We start from the raw sequence: 19,662 nt of genomic DNA on the forward strand, positions 1-19,662 counted from the left end.
AGGACTTTTTGCCCTTCATGGCACATGGTTATCTCTCCCTGCTTCTATCAGCATAACTGGCCCAAAAGTCTTTGCTGCCACCTGCAGGACTGTCTGTGCACAAGCTGTCCCACAAAGAACATGGAGTTTATCCATGCAGCTCTGCAGGCAGCACACTGCTGACTTCACAATCAAAACAGAGGCCTTTGAGTGTGCAGCAGAAAGAATGAATTAATCAGCTTTATTCATATCGCACCTTTAAAGCTCTGAGTGCAGCACAAAGTGATTTAGAATTCAGCAGCAAAAACACCAAACAGATAGGCCCATTTACGTTTTTGTGTCGGCCCCTGTAGTTCTCCTGCACACTCGGCACACAAAGAGGTTTCAGTTCTGCGGCCTCACCACTAGATACCACTAAACCCTCCACACTGGACCTTTAAATGACTCAGATTTTTCATATCCCCTCCTCTCATTTCCCTGTACCTTAATCCCCACTTTCAGAGATAGAACGTGGTGTGTTGTATGTATGAAAATTGTCTTTTCAAATTTCTGGAAACTCCCAATTTCTTATTAATACTTTATACAGTTATAACCAAGTTAAATTTAACACTTTTAAAGACCTTTTTATAACCACCATATATGAAATTTAAGCCCAAACCTACAATGGAAATACACATTATATGGATGTGTGTGTGAAATAAGTGTAAGTACTCTTTCCACTGATGTCAGTTCAAAATGAACAGTAAGGAAAAATGACAACATGTATGTGAGTTTATGTTTAATGTGTTTAATGTATAAAGAAAACAAAATCTCATCGCTTTCATAAATGCTATTTATTACTGCAATTCTTTGGTCTGTCCAATAATTGTAAACAGTCATTGGGTCTGTCAGGTTCGAGAAATTTTTGCTGTAATGTGACCCAAAATATTTAAGACCCATCGAATCTGAATTTAAGATAATGTAAGACTTCCTAAGGCCTTATCTTAAGAAAACTTAATTTAAGACATGTTAAGACTTTTTAAGGACCTGTAGACACCACAATTTTGCCCGAAAAATGACACAAAACAGAAACTCCTAAAACAAATAAAACAAAGAGCTTATCCTCAGGGGAACACAAATGTACTATCTACTGAAAACAGGCTTTCCATCAGTCTGGCTGGTAGAAGAGGTAGCGTGGTTCAGTGGTAGTGAGGTCTTGTGCTGGACCAAAGTACTTAATAAGTAAAAAGTAATTAATATTCGGCCTCTGAGAAGTGATGGCAGCATTCTTAATGATCAGTAACATGATTAGACAACTTTGTCATAGTATGTGGAAAACAACTGAAAATACATTCATTGCGTTGTGTTGTGTAGGCCAGTGATTCCCAACTGGTGGGTCACGGTCCAAAAGTGGGTCCATTCTGAATGGACTGCAAGTAACTCGCAAACATTTCAAGTTTGTAAAAATAAAACACACTTTATTTTAAGTACAGTTAATTTCTGGCACAGAACTTTTATTTTGAAGTGCCCTTTCCTGCTGTAGAGTGAGTGACTAATGGAAAGCTACTTAACAGGAACAGCAAACTAGTTCGACGCCATGGCCAAACGCAAGTATGACACTGACTGTATTAAACTGCGTGGATCTCGAACTAATGACAAAGGGTAAAACTAGAGCTCCTGGCTGGACCAGTTGGGAACCACTGGTGTAAGCAACCATCCATTTCATTAATCTTAAAGGGAAACTGGTATTTTTCAATCTGGACCCTGTCTGCCCAGTGATGGATGGAGACAACAGTTTTTGAAATTAGTCCAGTATTGAGTGAAAGGGCTGCAGTCAAGGCTGTGAAACATGCTGCAATGAAACCCCTGGGGGCAATTGTACACCATCAATTTATGTTCATTAAAAGTTTTTGTTTTTGCCACTGACAGGCTCAGATTGTTATTATAGGTGTCAGAAAACATTATGAAAAGGACCCCATAGATAACATTTTTTCTTACCTTTCGCTGATCTGTTTGTTATTGTGAATAAGTCTCGCTCAAGATATCTCGTAGGAGAGCTGGAAAGAGGAATGCTGGGAGTACAGAAAATGTATTTTAGTGTTATCTGAAAGATCTTTGATGTCATGGCTGAATATTTAGCTGATTTCAACGATGTGAAGACTTGGTTACACACACAGAGTCTAGATCAGTATGAGGCAAAAAACATTTTTAATTTCTCTGTAAGATCTTTTCTGTAATATTATCAGACACTCATTACGACAATCTGAGCGCATCAGTGTCAAAAACAAGCATGTTTTATGGACAGAAATTTATGGTAGGGATTTTATAACAGCCTGATTTTTGCTGCTGTAGCAGCACGCTTCCCTTTCAACAATGGACTGTAATATTGTCTGAGTGGCAGTGGAAAATTACGCCTGATAAAAATTTTGAGGTTGATTCAGTTTCTACAAACAGACATCAAATCTACATATAAGCAGAGAGCAATAAAAGACCTCTCTGAATCCTCAGATTTAAGAGCTGATGCAGCATCGGTTGTTTTCAAAGAAACACACAGGAACACAGTTGTCATTATTTAAAAAAATGTATTTGTATGTACTTACATACTGGTGTCAAAATAGTATGCACCAAAAATGTCACATTGACTCACAATTACAAAGAAAAAGCACTTTCTTTTTCTTCAATTACAAGTATCGAAAAAACTATGTACAGAAAAAAGGGCATGGTGACAAGATAGTACACTAGAAACAAACATACAGTCGCACGATGTGGTTTAAATGAGGCTTCTGAAAGTAAAGACAAAAAGGAAAAAAATATTTTCTGACCAGCTACACTGTGTTGGCGCTCCGAACTTCAAATTGTATTTCCACTCAAAAAGTAACTGCGTGCATCCTCTCCACAGTCCAGCGTCGGGGCGTTTTCAGAGTGTCCTCAAAAATTATATATATTTTTAAAAAAACTCATTGAAAATGAAAAATATTTAACATTTGAGTGGAAATACTTTTTACTTAAAACATGTCCTAGAGATGATCTTAAAAAAGTGTTGCAGTGGTAACGTGGGACAGACGGGGTAGAGCAAACAGGGTGGAGGAAAGCAGAGTCCTGGAGATGAGCTGTGTGCGGGTATCCAGTCCAGGGTTTCAATCGCCACCTCTGTGGATGGACACGCGGATACATAAAAGGCGGCAGGTCTTTTATGTATCCGTGTGTTTCCCTGCTGTCAGATCTTACAGATGAAAAGTACACTAGCTTCTTTTCTCCATCTGGAAATTTACATATTTTGATCAAGACAAGACACAAAGCAGGAATGGAAAAAAAGGCAAGATGATGGTGATGTATTGTTGGTGATTGGGCTGTTATGTGACCAGCAAGACTGGGAAAACTTATCCTCACTTGTGAATGGGTGCTAATGGGGAAAAATCTATGAATAGCAAACAAGAGCAACTGGACTAGTTCTCCAAATCCTTCAGTCCCTCCAACTGTGAACCTTGAACAAGCTCAGGGTGGGATATCAGAGATAAAGCAACTCATTCAGAGCCTCACTGGACGAGCACGCTCACTCTTGTTGCGTCTGGAATCTTCAATTTTGGGCTACAAAACACAAAAACATCCTCTCATTCAACTGCGCTGTCTGCTGTTACCTTTAAGCAATGCACATCTATCTGCATCCATTTCAGGTCCCTTCTCTGGGTTCAGTTAATTCGAGGATGTGAAATGGTGCCTGTGAAAGCAATTCATGGGTTTTATGGCACTTTGAGATACAATGAATGCCTTGTAATTTGGGCACAACACACAGAGCGCATTGTGCAGTCTCACATTGGAAAAGTAATGTGCACATTTCATGTTGCAAAACTGCGATGAAAATTCATGTTTCACACTGAGAAATGTGAACAGCAATCAGACACAGGTCACTACATGAGCTACCCTCAAACCACTGAAACAGAAGTGTGAAGCCGCCACGTGGGAAACAGATTTTAACGATGACAGTGCGGTGCACGTCTGCAGAGATGGTGAGACATCTCTAAAATGTTTAGAAATACACATTCATCTCTGTAGACTGGTTCATTCTGCATCTTCCTTCAAGTTACAAATACTTGGAAAATGATGTACTGTTCAACATGCCTGTGAGTCTGCCTCTTCTGAATGTAAGAAGTAAAAGTGTGTCCAGCTTCTTTCCAGAGAGACCAAATTTAAAAAAAAAAAAAAAAAGACAATGGAGGAGTTTTGAAGTGAGGATCGGCCTAAAACAGAGGACAAGAAACTATACTGATGATCTCAGTTCAGCTGATCTTTGAGCAAACGTATAGTCGTTGCAATTTCTGTTTTAGGGTGAGCTGACGTTTGTGAGGTAAGGATTAAATTTTGAACAGAGTGTGTCTCTGGTGTATCTGGGGTGGCCTGGGACCAGCTGCTCCCTCTGGGGACAGTTTCTCTTTGCCTTTAGTCACTTTTAGCCTTTTTGCTGTCGTTTCCGTTCTTCTCCGGCTCGGCTCCTGCTGCCTCCTCCTCCTGGTGCTTCCTCTTCTTCGTGTCATCTGGCTCGGCAGTAGACGGGTGTGGCCTGAGGGTGATGATGATGCAGGTCATGTTGTCACATCCTGTCCCATCTCCAGATGTGTCAGGGGCCAAACAATGGTCCAACAGCTGTCAGAAGGACATACAGGGTTTGAATTGAAGATGCGTGAACATATTTATTTAGAAACATCAGGTACCATGTTCAATGTCTGGGGGGTCAACTTAAACCCTGTTTCCACCGGGCGGTACGGTATGGTTCATTTCGGTACGCTTTTTTCTGTTTCCACTGCGAAAAGTTGTGGATGGTGTATATATATACAGTCAGGTCCATAATTATTTGGACAATGATACAGTTGTCGTCATTTTGGCTCTGTACCCCACCACAATGGGTTTTAAATGAAACAATGAATACGTGCTTGAAGTGCAGACTCTCAGCTTTCATTTAAGGCTTTTTTCAAAAATGTAGTATGAACCGTGTAGGAATTACAACCATTTCTTCACACAGTCCCCCGACTTTAAGGGCTCATAAGTATTTGGACAAACTAACATAATCATCAATTAAACAGTCAGTTTTAATACTTGGTTGCAAATCCTTTACAGTCAATGACTGCCTGAAGTGTTGGACACATAGGCATCATCAGATGCTGGGTTTCTTCCCTGGTGATGCTCTGCCAGCCCTTTACTGCAGCTGTCTGCACTTCCTGCTTGTGTTTTGGGTGTTTTGCCCTCAGTTTTGGATTCAGCAAGAGAAACGCATGCTCAATTGGATTCAGGTCAGATGATATGACTTGGCCATTGCAGAACATTCCACTTCTTTGCCTTAAAAATGTCTTTGGTTGCTTTTGCAGTATGCTTCAGGTCAATGTCCAACTGCACTGTGAAGCATCATCCAATGAGTTTTGAAACATTTAGTTGAATCTGAGCAGATAATGTAGCCCCAAACACTTCAGCTTTCATCCTGCTGCTCTTGTCAGCAAGACAAGACTTCACTAGAATAAATACAGAGGGTTTATCACAAGATGCAAACCATTGGTTAGCCTTAAAAATGGAAGGCCAGATTAGAGTTTGTCAAAAACCATCTAAAAAGCCTGTACAGTTGTGGAACAGCATACTATGGACAGATAAAACAAAGATCAACTACCAGAATGATGGGAAGACAAGAGAAGGAAGAAGGGAAGGAACTGCTCATGATCCAAAGCACACCACCTCATCAGTGAAGCATGGTGGAGGTACTGTTATGTCATGGCCATGTATGGCTGCCAGTGGAACTGGTTCTCTTGTATTTATTGATGATGTGACTGCTGACAAGAGCAGCAGGATGAAAGCTGAAGTGTTTGGGGCTACATTATCTGCTCAGATTCAACTAAATGTTTCAAAACTCATTGGACGATGCTTCACAGTGCAGATGGACATTGACCTGAAGCATACTGCAAAAGCAACCAAAGACATTTTTAAGGCAAAGAAGTGGAATGTTCTGCAATGGCCAAGTCATATCATCTGACCTGAATCCAATTGAGCATGCGTTTCTCTTGCTGAAGCCAAAACTGAGGGCAAAACACCCAAAACACAAGCAGGAAGTGCAGACGGCTACAGTAAAGGGCTGGCAGAGCATCACCAGGGAAGAAACCCAGCATCTGATGATGCCTATGTGTCCAACACTTGAGGCAGTCATTGACTGTAAAGGATTTGCAACCAAGTACTAAAACTGACTGTTTAATTGATGATTATGTTAGTTTGTCCAAATACTTATGAGCCCTTAAAGTTGGGGGACTGTGTGAAGAAATGGTTGTCATTCCTACACGGTTCATACTACATTTTTAAAAAAAGCCTTAAATGAAAGCTGAGAGTCTGCACTTTAAGCACGTATTCATTGTTTCATTTAAAACCCATTGTGGTGGTGTACAGAGCCAAAATGATGACAACTGTATCACTGTCCAAATAATTATGGACCTGACTGTATATGGTGGATAGAAGTGTGTAACAGGAGCTTTTTCTCACCTCTTCCACTATGGATGAGAGGCGTCTGACTTTGCCATTCTGGTCCGGTTTGATCCTCTCGTTGATGAAGTCCACCACCTCCTGACTGCTCAACACATTCCTGCACACACACATATACAAACAGGGCTCACAAATTGATTCTTAAGGACGGCAGAGTATACCTAAATATAGTAATATAAAATCAACAAGTAAATTATAAAGTAAATGTGGAGTCAAAGGAAAAACAACCTCATGACATTACCATGGCAATTATGCAGACAAACCATCAATGACCACTCAAACTCACCATATGCCGTCGCAGGCAATGACCATGAATTCATGATCCTCGTTAAGCGTCAGAACTTTGACGTCTGGCATCGCAGAAATCATCTGTTCCTCTGGAGGCAGAGACTTGTTCCTCTTATAGAAGTGGTCACCTGAGAGTCAGAGACCAAGTTAGCAGACTGTTGAGAGAAACTCATTCTTAAACTCGTACTTCCTGCAGAAGTGGTCTTCTCAGAGGATGGGATTGTACACACATTTTAAATAGCTGAGTTGAACCCAAAACAGAAAAACAATGATCAGTGACGAAGCGCTGCTATTAAATGCCAATCTGATGCAATAAATTTAAGTGCTTACAAGACTAATCTCAAAGTCACACACACAGAAGTCAGCCATACCAATAGCTCTGGAGAGGTTCAGTCCACCGTTGACCCGTCCATCCATGGTCACTTTGCCTCCAGCGTTTTTGATGCGAGCTAGTTCCACCTCGTCCTCTGGCTTGTGGTCGTACGACATGTCGACTGCTTTGCCTACAGCGACAAAGTAACAGAGCGTTTACATTTAATACAACAGAAAAACATCGGCCAATACCATCAGTGAATGTCATGTTGTCTTTGCTGATAGGCTGATGGCAGTCAGCCTGACATGACATAATACTATAACCAGTCTGTTTAGTAACTCTTCATAAGCTTGTTAACTGTAACAGCAGCACTAACACACAACATTATATTCTCTTGGTATGTGGGTGGGGGGTTGTAGACACATATAGAAGAGTTAAATTGGTAGACATCTTGATTCTAGGCACATTTTTAAATCATACAAACACTTCTATCAAGGTAAATAAGCACCAAATGGTTTGGACCCACCTCGCTCAGACACCACGCAGCGGGAGTCTCCAGCATTGGCCACGATCAGCTGTTTCCCTCGGATCAGAGCCACGACAGCTGTGGTGCCGCTGTCTGAGCCAGGCTGCAAACACATGAACACGGGAGATGTGACAGTGTTAAAACCCCCATGACGTTTTACACTATCAAAAGACAAAGTCATCTTTCAGTAAAATACAAATCATGTGAATCATTTGTAAGTTTCCACTAAATAATGTTACCCCATGACTGAAACAGTCTACTGTAAAGCTTCTAGATATTTTTCTGCAGAGAAAAGAATTTCAGGCAGCCACCTTCATTTACACAAAGTCATCACAAATCACTAAACTTGGCTTCTACAGCGATGAGGCAATCCAACACACTGCAAGCTGTTCGCTGGCTTCATAACTGGAAATTACAGCGAAGCTCTTTAAATGGTGAAAAACTAACGACTGCTGAGTTGGACAGCTCTCAAAAGTGACAAGCAAAAATCTTGGTTAATTTTTTGGGGGATCTCTGTTAAGACACAACTGACACATGTGGAATAAGTACAGAATTTACAAACACAATCACAAACAGCGGTGATACTGAGCTATTTCTTAAAAAAAAAAAAAATAGAAAAGGAAAAATAGACCAGACAGACTGAAACTATCTGCGCTGCACTGATAGTATCGGCTTGCTGAAAAGTCGACGGAGCTCTGTGACTGGCTTCCCAGCTTCGGTACACTTAGTGCTTTCGTCTCCTTTCTGCACACAGCAGCTCCATGGAGCTTTGTTGTCTCTGCCACTAAGTGCTCTGAAGCCAGGAAGCCAGCAATGGAATTCTGCAAGTGGCTTCCTGGCTTGAAGGTAGTTCATGGTGCCTGTTTGCACGTCCTGTTCTCACCCATGTAGCCTCTTAGGTACCAACATTTGGCACTGATTAATTTAATGTGAATGGGTGCTCTGTAGTATCAACACAATTTGGTTGGTACCCTCAAAAGTAAGAGTTTGGTACCCGACCCCACCTTTACCCCCAACATTAGGCAGGATAAGTCATCTGTACTGCATGTAGAAATCTGTATCACAGTTGCACTGTTATTTGTCAGTTGCATTAGACATACACACCTCCTCCTTGCCGTCCATTCCAGGTAGGCACATTTCCTCCTCCTCTTCATCTTCTGAGTCTTCCTCTCCCTCCTCTGTATCCTCCTCTTCATCCATCTCACTGCTGTCACCCTCTTCCTCCTCACTGCCATCCTAATTTTAACAACAACAAAACAAGACAATGGTTACAATGCCACAATTACACTGCTTTTCAAAGTCATTTGAGTAAATGAGCTTTCACGGTTTATTCTAGTATCCTGCTCTCACCTCTTCATCACTGCCCTCCTCCTCCTCCTCTCCCTCCTCAGACTCCTCGCTGTCATCAAAAAACCTTGACTTGGAATCTCCTGCAGCCTTGGAGGACAGAGAGGAGCAGGAGGGACCTGCGTCTCCCTCGGCTTTACCAGCCTTTTCCTCTCCATTGGAGCTTCCTGACCCTCCACAGTCAGCTGCTGTGGGGGAGACACAAGGGCAACATGAGGCGTTGGACATGAAAACTAGAGAGTGAAAACAACTGAACAGGAGAGTAAAGGAGTTTGATAAGTGCTCAGATTATGATTTTCATGTACTCATGAAGCCTTTCTAATCACTTTAAGATTATCTTTAAAGCAAAAGTAATCTTCAGTAATTTTCAGTATCTGAGCAGGCAGAGTTTTTTCCATTTTCACATGAAAGGATACTCATTACAATATCTAAATTAGTTTTAAACTAGAACATTAACCTAAGAATCTTTTTCACATTGTGTCATCTTTTTGAAGACAGGAACATTACGTGCTAAAGACCCCTGAATCCCAGCTCCGTACCTGAACCACTGCCTTCACCGCCTCCTGTTCTCCGACAGGCTCGCAGCTTAGACCCACAGGCCACTCCTTCTGCTTCCTTTGCCTTTCCGTTGCTCTCTTCCTCCACATCTCCATTTACTCCGTCCTTCTGTCCTTTCCCACCTTCCCCTTTGTCTGCCGAGGCCTCAGGCTGCGAGCTGGCAGCCTTCTTGGCAGCCGCACTGAGAACAAAACACAAAGTGGAAATAAAGAGGAGCGAAGTTCAAGAGTCTTAAACTTTTAACTGCTGTTGTTTTACACAACAATCAAAGACAACTGCACTAGCTACTTAAAAGAATATGCACTAGCTACTTAAAAGAATACTTCATCCTCAAAATGATTTCAATTAGTCACCTTGTGTCACCTTGAATTCCTGGAGAAAATTGTTTTTTTTTTTTTTGCATGCCTCCACAGTGAACAGAGAATCCAGAAAAGGTGAACATTCTTCATGAATTGAAGTAATCAGAGTTGGCGTTTAACAACAGCAACACTTAATCAAAATCAGGGCTGTACCTGATTCAGGATTGTGTCAGTCGAATCTGATTTGGCTGTTCAATATGAATATTTGGCTATTCATTCCTTTTTCCCCATATAGACTAACAGTATTCAGCGGGACTTTAAATGTGACAGTGACTCTCATGTCATATAGCAAACAAGCTTACTGTGCTAACAACGACTCGTAAGTGTGCAACAAATAAATTGCTCTGAGATATAAATTCACCAATTCTAAGCAGAAGGAAGAAGATAACATTATCTTGGAGCTTGATGTGGCAAAGCCTCTCTTCCTCCTGGCAGCTAACCTCTGTGACCACAACTACCTGCACTGAAGAGCAGCTTTAAAACAAGGACTGAAGGGTTTGATTTAAATCTCCAACTTTCAGTGGGCAGCCCTGACTGACGTGTTCTGGCGAAAATACATGTGTTTGGAAAGTACTGAGCACAAGACTAGATAAATGAGACTTGGATTATACTGCACAAGTTGTGCGAGAGTTTTTAAAGAGATGTTTTGATATAGTTTTGCTTTCATTTCATTTACATTCACTTTTTTGGATTCTCAGTGGAGGCATGTGAGTAGAAGAAAGTTTTTCTTATGAATTTAAGGTAACACAGGGTATGTAATTGATACACAAATGATCATTTTGTTGGTAAAGTACTCCTTTACGCCAAGAAAGAGGTTTCTGGTGGACTGAGTATAGATGATTCTGTCCGTGAAAGAAGTTTTCAGTTCTTATTAGTGTCTTAACATCCCAATTCAGTGAATTCAAACATACAAACTTGTCCAAAGCTTTAAATATCAAAAATATGAACAACAAAGTTGCCACGTAATTCTATCATTACTTCCTTAAGTGATCTGATTCCTGTTCAACAGGTGTGGTGAGACATAATGGATTTATTAATGTACGGACTGACTTGCATGAGGTCACCACTGCATCATTTATCATAAAGTAACATTTCCAGGAAGTTCAAGTCCCCATCTCACTGTAAGGCTCAAAATATTTCTTCATTGCCATATTAGCGCTAGAATAAAAGTGTCTGACTACCTGAGAGCAGCTGCGTGCTTGACAGCATTGAGGTTCTGGCCATAGCGCACCAGCAGCTCCTCTATGGTCATTGTGGCTTCCTCGTGGAGCAAAGCTGCCTCCTCTGTGTCCACTGAAAGGAGGGCGGAAACATGGAAACATTTGGATGCTGTCATTATAATTAGGTTTTGATGTCAGTGTTTTTAATCTACCACCAGTGAACATCCATGCACTTCAGGGTGTCTTGTTTTTCCTGTGTTCTTGTGGTTTGTGTCTCATTTTCATGCCCTTGATTGTGTTTGTGGCATTTTCCTTAATAATTACGGTCATACTTATATTGTTCTTGGTTTACTGCATTTTGCTGGATGTCAATATTGTAGATTCTCCATTACTATTTTGAGCTTTGTTACATGTTCCTTACAGCGCAAAAACACACCAAACAAAACCACATAAATGTCATTGTTAGGGGCATACTCACAATCGTCCTCCTCTGCCACCTTTTCAACAGGAGGCTCCTCAGTGGGCCGTCCAGCGATCTGGATCAGCTCCTTGATGACTTCCTCTGAGGTCATTCTGCTGTCGATGGCCAAGAAGGCATCCTCCAGAGCCTGGAAACATCACACAAAAAGGTGTGTCGGTTGAAGCCAAGAGTCACAGTGTAATACTGGGTTCAAGATTGACGACATTAATGTTGTAGGTCTGCTCATAGTGTTTTAAATGTGTCAGTATTGTGGAACAGAGGACAAACCGTGACCACAATATATATATTACCTCTCATCCCATTTAATTTGTAACTATGCCGCAGTCAAACAGCAGGCCTCTGGTTGTAAAGACGTCAAAAGACAGGTCGTGCTTTGGTTTCTGTGGCTTCTCACCTTTTGCAGTTTGCCGTCTTTGTAGGTCTTCTGCTCCTTGATGATGTCAGGAAGGTACTTTGAACAGTACAGAGCCACCTCCTCACCTAAATGGGAACAGCGGGTTATATAAATTCTCAGGATAGGTGTGTGAATACATACTCAAAGAGGTGTGTAAAACAAACAGTAAAAAGGGGAAAGAGAGAAACTGTTGCTTTTAATAAAAGATTTATGGGTAATGTCTGCATGCATTTTCAACATTAGATTAGGTTAAGATTTGACTATGTCACAAAACACTGCTGTTTAAGAGTTTGATGCCTTAATGTACCCTGCAAAATAATATAAATAGAAGACAGTAGTTATACAGTATGTGAAAGTGTGTTACCTCCATGTCCATCATACACAGAAAACATGGCTGTCTCCTCATCAAACTCTGGGATACAGTTGTGAGCATCCTGTGGGACAACACACACACAAAAATACACATTACAATACCGACATGACAGCTTACAAATTGGTATAAATCACAACAACCAGAATTACGCTCTTGATAATAAAAAAGCAATCTGTACATATAGGACACGTGAGTCAGAAGGAAAACAATGACTACAGAAAAGATGTAGACATCTACACAGTTTTTTCACCATCAGATAGTTTAAATATATATTAATCAGCTCTCTTAATCAGTCAACAAAGTTTCTGTTCATGTGCATACAGGATTGAACATGTCTGCACATGTCATTTAACTGAATTACTCACATGCATGTGTTCACTAGGGGTGAGAGAAAAAACTGATACAGTACTCTTACAATATTTTGCATGGCGATACTGTATCGATACACGAATGGTAAGTATTGATCTTTTATTACATACATTATACATTTTTGCAAATACACATTTTAATGCAACGTTGGTACTAGAATAATAACATCAATTGCTTTTTCGCATTATCTCACAGAGGACTGGCAACTGCGACTAGAGCAGCACACAAAAGTCACACCGGAGCAAACACTGCAGCACAAGAATGTAACAGACAACGCTTCCACCATGGGTGTTGTCATTCAGTGAGCGGGATACCTGCAAGTGAAGTGTTTCATTTGCACTTAATCTGGCCTCGCAGAGGGCGTTATATCTGCCAGCAGTTCAGTTTGTCAGGTGTATACAGCATTTCTGACAAGTTTTATGACGGTGTTGGTCAGTCTGTCTGCTTTACATTACATTTTGTGGCAATAAAAATTATTTAAAGTGTGTCTCATGAGGTAAACCTGATGTTGACAAAGTTTTCCTGTGGGGAGATAATTTGCAGTTGGAAAAAAAGGTGAGAGATTGCAATATATTTTATCACAACATCGCAATAATATCGTATCATAGGTCCTCTGGCAATTCCCAGCTGTAGTATTTACTAATCAGTTTTCCTTGTTATTTAGTTGGCAGCTGGTGTATTACTGCTACTTAGCTGTTTTTCTCATCAAAAGTCACTTAAAAAGGGAAACTTCAGTCACTTTCAAAATTCATAAATGTTGTTCCTCTAGTCTAAGACAGTCTAAAAATATTAGTAAACATGAATAACTCTGCCCCATCCCAAAACTAGAGTGCTGAAACTTAACTTTGTGATGTCATAGGATATAAAGTCTGGAGCTGCTCCACAGACAGTGAACTGTGAAAGATGTTCTATGTGACACTGAGAGCACCCAGGGGAATGCTCCGAGTGTATGGGTACAGTTTCTATTTCAGGACTGAAAATACTGCAATAGATTAAAGGTCATTTAGGTATAAAAAAAAGAGAACAAATGTTCTGTATGTCCACAAAATCAGTCCCCCAATCATAATTTATGGAGCAGCTCCAGACCTTACACCCCATGACATCACAAGTTTGAGACTTCTGTGATTTCTGGCTTTGAGAGAGATTAGCTCATGTTCACAGGTATTAATTGAACTTTCATAGGGCATGGAAATAGTATTCCTAATTTAGGTGGTGTTCCCCTTTAACCAAATGAGACAGAGACACAGGATCTCCAAATGCTGTCAGCTACACTTTGGTACTTTCAGACATGAGTCAAACAGCAGACTACAATTACATACTGTTGAATGTTGTGGGAGAGTGATTACAATGTAGATCAGCATACCAACAACACCGTGAGGATGATTTATGGACTGCATCCATCAGTGCAGTTGGTATTCAGGGAGAAGCTAGTAGGAGAGCAGTGTTTACCGGCCCTATACAAACAAACCTACACAGAGAAATGCCTCACGTCCCTTCAACCCGCCATTAACAAAAAGAGACAGATTTCAATTCTTTGTGTTTAAGTAGCGGCAACATGGTTGTCTCTGATCCGGTCATTCATTTTCCGCCTCACCTCCATGGAGACGCGCCAGCCCTGCATGGCAGAGAAACCGTAGCTCATGTTGCTGTTGCCGCCATCGAAAGAGGTCTTGGTCGTGTTAGGTTGCGACAGATAAGCCCCCATGGTTGTTGGTTTCTATGGCTTTACACCTGGAAGGAAACAACGCAGTTTAGCTTCACATAAAAAGACACACACGTATAACACAACGCATTTGTCACACTTGAACTGCGTTTACCAGCCTAGCTAGTTACGGTTGCTAGCTAGCTAACATTAGCGCCACCACAACAAAAAGTAGACGCATTAGCTAGCTACCATCACCATGCTAACTGGAGCGAACCCGGCTAAACTTCCAGCCCTAACCTCTGCCCCCGCCATGCAAGCGGCTGCGCGGCGCCGACGGTTAGCTTACCTATTGTGACAGAGCAGGATGAGCTGATGAACGGGTCCCAACGAGAGAGCTTCACATAGAAAAGATTGCACGTGTGGAAGCAAAAGCCGCTATCAACACAGACAGACCAAAAGAAGCAGGAGCTGAGGAGGAAGTAAGCGCGCGCGCATGTCCCTTTCGTTCCAACAAGGGGGCGTATCTGAAACGTACGTCACACGTCACGATGTCAAGTTCCCCCCCCCCCCCCCCCCTTTTTTTTTTTTTTTTTTTTATGAACGAATCATCAATTAAACACCAAACATACAGGCGTTGGACAAAATACGAATAGTCAAAATAAAACAAACAAAATAAAAAAATGAATAGGCTACTTTTTTTTTTTTTAATCAACCAAGATCAACGTTGCACTGATCGGTGCAGGTACTCTTGTGGCCAGTTGAGAGTCCCCCAACAAAGTATGTGATGAAAAGCAGGCTTTTTACTAGTAATTCAAATTTCCACATAAGGAATACCAGTGGTCAAAGAATAACTAACAATAAATGTTAAATTGTGCCATTTGCTATTTAAGCCCCTGAAAAGCAAAACCCATCTCTGTCAGGGGTTTCTTTTTTTTTGTTCTTTTTGTTATAATGGTCAGTAGCAATCTATAACAAAATTATATGCCCATTATACATTAACTATAAATACTATAAATACATTACTAAAACTATTTTATTAAATTAAAATATTTTTATTTTCTTGGTATTTTTGTCATGTACAGATATGCACTGATGATTGCTGGGTAATATGAATATACTGATGTTTTCAAATATTCAAAACAGAAAATAAGATTACTGTATGTCAAGTCTCTATTTGATCATATGACAATACAATATATAGTCGCTAGTTTAGGCACAAAATCTATCAATACAGACAAGCTGAGCAAATCTTCAAGCCAAGCAAGTAGTTTTTCAGCTGAGTGACACAATTGAAACAGGTGGCATGTTTCTACATTATGATGAACATGGGCACTGCAATTTATATTCTGGGTGAGTTCCACATACAGTATGCTCGTATGGCTTAAGACTCATGAGCACAGCTAAAAGCAGTCCTTAACAAATGCACTATTTATTCTTGTTAGTGATGGTGGTTATAAACTATAATACCCAGCTGCCTAGCCATTTTTAAATAATTAAAAAAAATGTTTGTGACCTCTTTTTATCCTCAGTAGCAAATGGCTTTGTTGTTTCAAATTTCAATTCAGTTTTATTTATAGAACTTGATATAACAAATCACAATTTGCCTCAGTGGGTTTTATAACATATGACATACCACTGTCTGTGGACCCTCACAGTGGATAAGGAAAATCTTCCCCCAAGATAAAACCTTTAACGGAAAAAGATGGTAGAAACTTCAGGTGGGGCAGTTGCAGAAGGAGAGATGCACAGCAACAATCAAAACTATAACATTAATAATAGAAATATGAATAATAGCATATGACAGTAGATATACATATGATAGCATATGTAGTGTATGTGATCTTCATATGTGTATAATAATATTAGAGTGTTGAGTGCCACAAAATGACAAAAAGGATTAAAAGACAGTAAGAGATCCAACGTTGCTACATAGTATCCCTAATCTTTGTTCTATATGAAAACCCCAAATTTAATTTAATTATCAAAATGTATAGGATGGAGAAATATATATTTTTCCACATTGGTTTCCACCCTTTCAAGTCTTTTATCCCTCTAAAAGCCTCTGGTTAAAAAAAAAAAGTGACCATGAACTTGATCAAATTAATAATAATAAATTATATCCACAAATCTGACTGTAAAATTCAAATGCCTTTGAAAAAACAACAAAAAAACAAATCTAATTGAGAGGTGCGGTGCTTTTGTGTTGTTGTGTTTGTGTGTCAATTATTTTATACTATTTGTATTATTTATTTTATCAACATTATATTTTATCTATTTATTGTAACAATAATATTATTATTAGCAGATTTAGCTTCCGGGTCCACGCGCTGTACCGCTCCACACCAGTAGGTGGCGGTAAGGCGCTGTGTCGTTGTTTGCCAAACGCCAAAAAAAAACAGATGACAAGGAGAAGAAGGAAAACAATAAACGTCAGCAGTTCAACATGGCGCGGGAAACCCGGGAAGAGATGGAGATGGATACCCGCGGAGAGGTGGGCGAAGAGGCGGACGGTCTCCCTCTGACGACTTTAAAACTGTACGAGACACAGTTTTTCGGTTTCACCCCACAGACATGTATGTTACGGGTCTACAGTGCCTTCCGGGACTCCCTGTACGACATTTTACCCGTGGTGGAGAAGGTGTGTGTGAGGCAGCTGAGCAAAGGCAAGTCTGACGGGGCCGAGGAGGTGATCCAGACCCGGGCCCGGGAGTGCAGCCGGAAGCTGCAGCAGTTTCTGGAGAAGCAGTTCAAGAAGCTGTCGGAGCGGATGGAAACACTGCTGATCGACCGCTGCTTCTCCATCCCGCCTAATGTCCTCCTGCCCGAGGACCAGTCACACAGGAACTACCCCCAACACTTACAGGTGGGTGGAGGAGTATTCAAGTGTAGCTCACTATCATGACCTAAAGTAATACAGACTTAATGACATATGAGTCTGACAAGCCATTTTCATCTATATAGCATATAAATAATCTGCTGTATGAACTCTAAATATCTGGACAATGTAGAAATCTTTATTTAGGCCCTTACGTCAGATTGAAACAACCTGAGGTAAAGAGTTGAGTTACTTCTCCAGGTTTTAAACATTTCAGAGGGAAAAATTACAACAGTTCACACTCAAGCACTTCCAAATGAATCTGTGTGGTGTGATACAGGGGCGTAAATATAGACAGTGCAGGCAGTGGGGTTGCACGGGGGCCCACAGGGTGGAGGGACCACTCTTACTTTTTGATGGTGGCTTTATGTCTTAACAAATGATTCTTTCTTATCTGTGAAATTAAAGTAAATAAAAGGTTTGTTTCCACAGAGGGAAATGCTTTTCAGCTTGCAAACATGGACAGGAGGTCCGTGTCGACGTGACGTGTAGTTACATTTCTGGGGAGGTGCATGTCAGGCTACAGCGTAGATTTGACACACAAGTATAAATCTTCCTCAAGTAGAGAACGGGCCCATGTGAGTGATTCAACGTACCACCTCAGGTATACGCCTGTGTTCAAAGAAGAACACACGTTAAAATACAAATGTTATCTGCTATACGTGCCCTCAAGAACTTATTGAGGGCACGTATAGCAGATAACAAAAAAAAAGAAACTGACACATGAGTTTGCCTTCTTGACAGTCAGTTTCTTTTTTTTCTATTGTGAAATAGTCAGTAGAAATCTATTACTAAATTATTTGTTCATTTTACATAAACTACACAAACTACAAATAAACTATTTTAAAAAACTCCTCAGGAATGGCTTGACAGACATGACAAAGAGCTCAAGGTGTCAACCTGGCGTAAAAATTCCAGAGATCCCAATCTGATGTGCTGGTACCCCACCTCACAACCAACAGGACTCATAGAATCTGCTGCCAACACCCTGGTGCTAGACACCCTACAAGAGGTCCTGTGCCTCAACAGGTCAGAGCAAAGTCTGATTCAAGGAGACCCCATCATGGAGCAGGGGTACCTCTGTGGCACTGACATGTCTCACAAATGCTTGAGGCCAGGTTGATGCCTTGGGCCATTCCTGAGCTGTTTTTGTAGTGTGGCAACGGTGTTTGAGTGGGTGGAGCGTGTCAGGTGGCATCACATGAATGCCATGACTCAAGGTTCCCCAGCAGAACATTGCATTTTAGCGAAATGACCAATGATACTCACTTTACCAGCCAGTGATTTTAATGTTTTGGCTGATTGGTTTACAACATAATTTAGAAACAGTGACACCATTAGTTGCTCCTGTTTATTGAGGGTTAGTGTGTTTACTTACAGTGCAGTCATTATCAAACATGGTTTATTTCTACTTGTTGAAAACAGGGAACTAATATATCTGTCTGTGGTTTGACTGTGGTCCTGTTCCATCCAGGAGGCCCTGAGGCTGGAGTCGTCCCACGCTGACCTCCAGAGAGCCTACGAAGCAGAGGTCTGTGCCAGACAGGCCCTGCTAGCTGAGCTGGAGGAGCAGAGGGAGGTGCAGAGGCAGCTGGAAGGCATCCTGACGTGGATCAGAGAGCTGCAGGCTGCCTGGGTGAAGGAAGGTAACGGCAGCTTCCATGACAGTTTCCGGCTTGTGATGGAGTCTGTGAAGAAGCTGGAGGAGGCCGTCGGGGAGGTCTGCAACAGGGCGCCTCATTGAACTGAACTCAGATTTATAGATTTTGTAGACCGATATTACTGCCAGACTTTTATCTGTTATCTTATTGTTCTTTGTCTATTCTGTTTTAATCTATCTGATGGAGATGATTTAGAATTACTGAATTATCCCAGTTTTTATCTGGTTTATAAATAATAAATCACAAATGAATTAATCCTCTAAATTATGTAAATATTGTGAAACAGCATTTCTCAAGCGGAGGCTTTAGCCAAGTAAAAAAATGTGGGTTTTTTTTTTTTTCATGTTGGACAGTACTTTTTCTCCGCTGTTTGTCACAAAGGCAGCGTTCATTTCCTGTGAAAATGATGCCAGAACATGTGCTTTGATGACTTTATGACCATCTATCATACTTCAGTCTGAATAAAGCTGAGTCATCTTTTTATGAAGACACAACAGCAACATCAGCAAACATTATTTTACCTTTCCACAGTGTAAATAATAAAGCAGATGGTGGTTTCTATCATCTTCCTTCTCATACACTTTATGTCTCAAAAATTCCATTCTCTTAACACGTTATATTTTCTTAACTATATCTCTAACTTGAAGGTGGTTTTATTTGTTTTATTCTCGTTTATTTCTCAGGTGTTTTCAGAGCTACAGTTTCGAGCAGCAGAGGGCGCTCTTTGTTTGTTAACATCACTCAGCCAGCTACACTTAAACTGTTGGCCTGTATTATGTCCAAACACACACTCTGTTGCCAGTTTATTAGGCACACATAGCTAAAACTAGCAGTGATCCTTAATG

The 19,662-nt window shown here is 40.8% G+C and overlaps 2 protein-coding genes across 3 annotated transcripts; one reads left to right on the forward strand and one right to left on the reverse strand.

The window, feature by feature from the left end:
* Window positions 1-2,520: 2,520 nt before the first annotated feature.
* ppm1g (protein phosphatase, Mg2+/Mn2+ dependent, 1G) lies at window positions 2,521-14,765 on the reverse strand. 2 transcript variants are annotated; one of them, XM_033631297.2, is made up of 14 exons: window positions 14,628-14,765; window positions 14,231-14,367; window positions 12,259-12,328; window positions 11,895-11,980; window positions 11,498-11,627; window positions 11,041-11,152; window positions 9,482-9,681; window positions 8,946-9,127; window positions 8,700-8,831; window positions 7,596-7,698; window positions 7,128-7,259; window positions 6,755-6,884; window positions 6,469-6,568; window positions 2,521-4,599 (listed from the first exon to the last, which is right to left on the reverse strand). In XM_033631297.2, exons 2-14 carry the CDS (start codon window positions 14,339-14,341, stop codon window positions 4,396-4,398), a joined length of 1,692 nt encoding a protein of 563 aa, XP_033487188.1. In that variant the 5' UTR covers window positions 14,342-14,367; window positions 14,628-14,765; the 3' UTR covers window positions 2,521-4,395. The 2 variants fall into 2 exon arrangements, with proteins under 2 accessions (XP_033487188.1, XP_033487180.1); XM_033631289.2 differs by having other exon boundaries at window positions 8,946-9,130.
* Window positions 14,766-16,695: 1,930 nt separating this feature from the next.
* Window positions 16,696-19,397, forward strand: mis12 (MIS12 kinetochore complex component). The gene is made up of 2 exons (XM_033629068.2): window positions 16,696-17,144; window positions 18,631-19,397. Exons 1-2 carry the CDS (start codon window positions 16,725-16,727, stop codon window positions 18,898-18,900), a joined length of 690 nt encoding a protein of 229 aa, XP_033484959.1. The 5' UTR covers window positions 16,696-16,724; the 3' UTR covers window positions 18,901-19,397.
* Window positions 19,398-19,662: the final 265 nt, after the last annotated feature.

This window comes from Epinephelus lanceolatus, chromosome 2 (genome assembly GCF_041903045.1).
Source record: "Epinephelus lanceolatus isolate andai-2023 chromosome 2, ASM4190304v1, whole genome shotgun sequence".
In the NCBI taxonomy this organism is placed as follows: Eukaryota; Metazoa; Chordata; class Actinopteri; order Perciformes; family Serranidae; genus Epinephelus; species Epinephelus lanceolatus.

Bases quoted from the DNA above. Each gene is read 5' to 3' on its own strand.
- mis12 (XM_033629068.2), top strand. From the start codon at position 16,725: ATGGCGCGGGAAACCCGGGAAGAGATGGAGATGGATACCCGCGGAGAG. The intron at 17,145-18,630 runs GTGGGTGGAGGA...TGTTCCATCCAG, and splicing joins ACTACCCCCAACACTTACAG to GAGGCCCTGAGGCTGGAGTC.
- ppm1g (XM_033631289.2), bottom strand. From the start codon at position 14,341: ATGGGGGCTTATCTGTCGCAACCTAACACGACCAAGACCTCTTTCGAT. The intron at 11,153-11,497 runs GTGAGTATGCCC...CCCTCCTTTCAG, and splicing joins GGTGGCAGAGGAGGACGATT to TGGACACAGAGGAGGCAGCT. The intron at 7,260-7,595 runs GTGGGTCCAAAC...TTGTCGCTGTAG, and splicing joins CTGCGTGGTGTCTGAGCGAG to GCAAAGCAGTCGACATGTCG.